The sequence below is a fragment of the Trachymyrmex cornetzi genome, unplaced genomic scaffold (genome assembly GCF_001594075.2).
Source record: "Trachymyrmex cornetzi isolate Tcor2-1 unplaced genomic scaffold, Tcor1.1 scaffold287, whole genome shotgun sequence".
Classification (NCBI taxonomy): Eukaryota; Metazoa; Arthropoda; class Insecta; order Hymenoptera; family Formicidae; genus Trachymyrmex; species Trachymyrmex cornetzi.
The window spans coordinates 55285-57050 of record NW_017297556.1 but is presented as its reverse complement, the minus strand read 5'-3'; the positions used below and the strand labels follow the sequence as shown (position 1 = coordinate 57050).

The window sequence follows — 1766 nt, the reverse complement described above, 5'->3', positions numbered from 1 at the left end:
CCCCCCAAAGATTTCTAACGATAATCCTTAATAATGAAACAGCTGAGATCGAAAACAAAAAAATTAATTTAAAAAAAAAAATTTTTTTTTTCGAAATCCATTATTTTCTTGAGAGTTCTGTTTGCCCCCCAAAGAGTTCTATCGATCGTTCTATATGGATGAAAGTTCTAAAATGAATGGTAAAGAAGTTATAGCCCTTCAAAGTTTCGAAATCGTGAAGTTGGCCCCCCCGATGTTTCAAATGGTGTTTTCACCCCTTTAATCGACGGAACTATTTCTAAAATTGGTAGGGAACTCTAGAACTCTTGGGGGGGCAACCAGAACTCTACTTATTTTTTCAATTTTTGAAAAAAGTGGGGCCAGCTTCACAGAGGTCTGATATCTTGCAGTTATGTAAAGATTTGATTAACAAAGCTAGTTTAAGGCCGGAATCAGGCTACGCATTAAAGATTGAGATTGAAGATTCAAAGATTGAAATTTGACCAATCAAAACAATAGGAGCTAAATTTCCTTTATCCTCATAGGTCAAATTTCAATCTTTAATCTTTAATCTCAACCATCAATGCGTAGTCTGATTCCTACCTTATACATTGTATTTCTTTGCAGCGGCGGTGTAACTGATGCAAGGATAGGTTTCCATAGCTTGACAGATCAGAAAGGCATCACGAGTGTCATTAAAGATATAAAAACTCATCCGGATTACAAACCACCTGCTATTTATGCGGACATTGCTCTGGTACAGCTCATGACCCCAGTTACTTTTAGCACATCTGTACGACCCGCGTGTCTTTATCAGCCTTTCGACACCGTGCCTATACAGGCTTGGGTGAGCGGCTGGGGTGTTATCGAATACAGTAAGTACTTCGGCTATTTCTCATGCGAAAATTTGCCATGAAAGTCCTAAAATTAAAAGAAATAATCGTAAAGCTAAATGTTTTTTGAAAATCTACATGTCCAAAAAATTCTACATTTATTAAGAACTTACATGCGGGGGATTCTTAATAAATGCAAAGCCCTTCATTATAAAGGTTAAAAATTTTTATAAGGTAGAAGTACCAATTCCAATTAAATTATATTCTTCAGGTGGAGAGGTGAGCAATCGATTACAAAAGGCTAAGCTGGATCTGGTAGACAATCTGTCGTGTACAGTACGGCATAATAATTCCATAGAAATTCCGTACGGTATCACACCAAGTATGATTTGTGCTGGCGGCATTAAGGACACTTGTCAAGGAGATTCCGGTGGTCCTCTACAAATAGTGCATCCTAAGAGCGAATGCCTCTTCCAACTGATTGGTATTACCAGTTTTGGTCAGGGTTGCGGGATGATCGACATACCCGGTGTTTATACTAGAGTGTCCCATTACCTTTCGTGGATCGAAAATATTGTCTGGTCACAAGAATAAAAATCGTAATTTATTCGATGTTCACGAACAGCACAAAAAAGTTCTTTGTTAAATTAATTGTACTTGGCTAAAGTAAGTCTTAAGAGAATTAGTTAGTAGTTTTCAAGTAAATGAGACAAATCAATTGAAGACTGAGAAATTTATAACATTTGGAAATTTTTCCCTGCTCATTATTTTGTAGTGTCATAGTCATTTACCATAGAAAAATAATTTTGCAATTTTAGCAAATTGTACATGTTTTAATTATTGTTTTTGCGAAAATTATAAACAATTAACTGTATAGAGATGAACAGTTTGCGCTGTTTTGATTAGAATATAAGTACGAATAAATTAAGAAATTGCAAGGAAATATGATTATAT

The 1766-nt window shown here is 35.4% G+C and overlaps 1 protein-coding gene across 1 annotated transcript in view; it reads left to right on the top strand.

The window, feature by feature from the left end:
- Positions 1-1446, top strand: part of LOC108762269 (serine protease snake) — a 6307-nt gene extending 4861 nt beyond the window's left edge. The window contains exons 4-5 of the mRNA XM_018509202.1: positions 607-854; positions 1084-1446. Coding sequence (XP_018364704.1) covers positions 607-854; positions 1084-1406 — 571 coding nt within the window. The 3' untranslated portion in view covers positions 1407-1446. The remainder of the gene's footprint in view (positions 1-606; positions 855-1083) is intronic.
- The last annotated feature ends 320 nt before the right edge of the window (positions 1447-1766 follow it).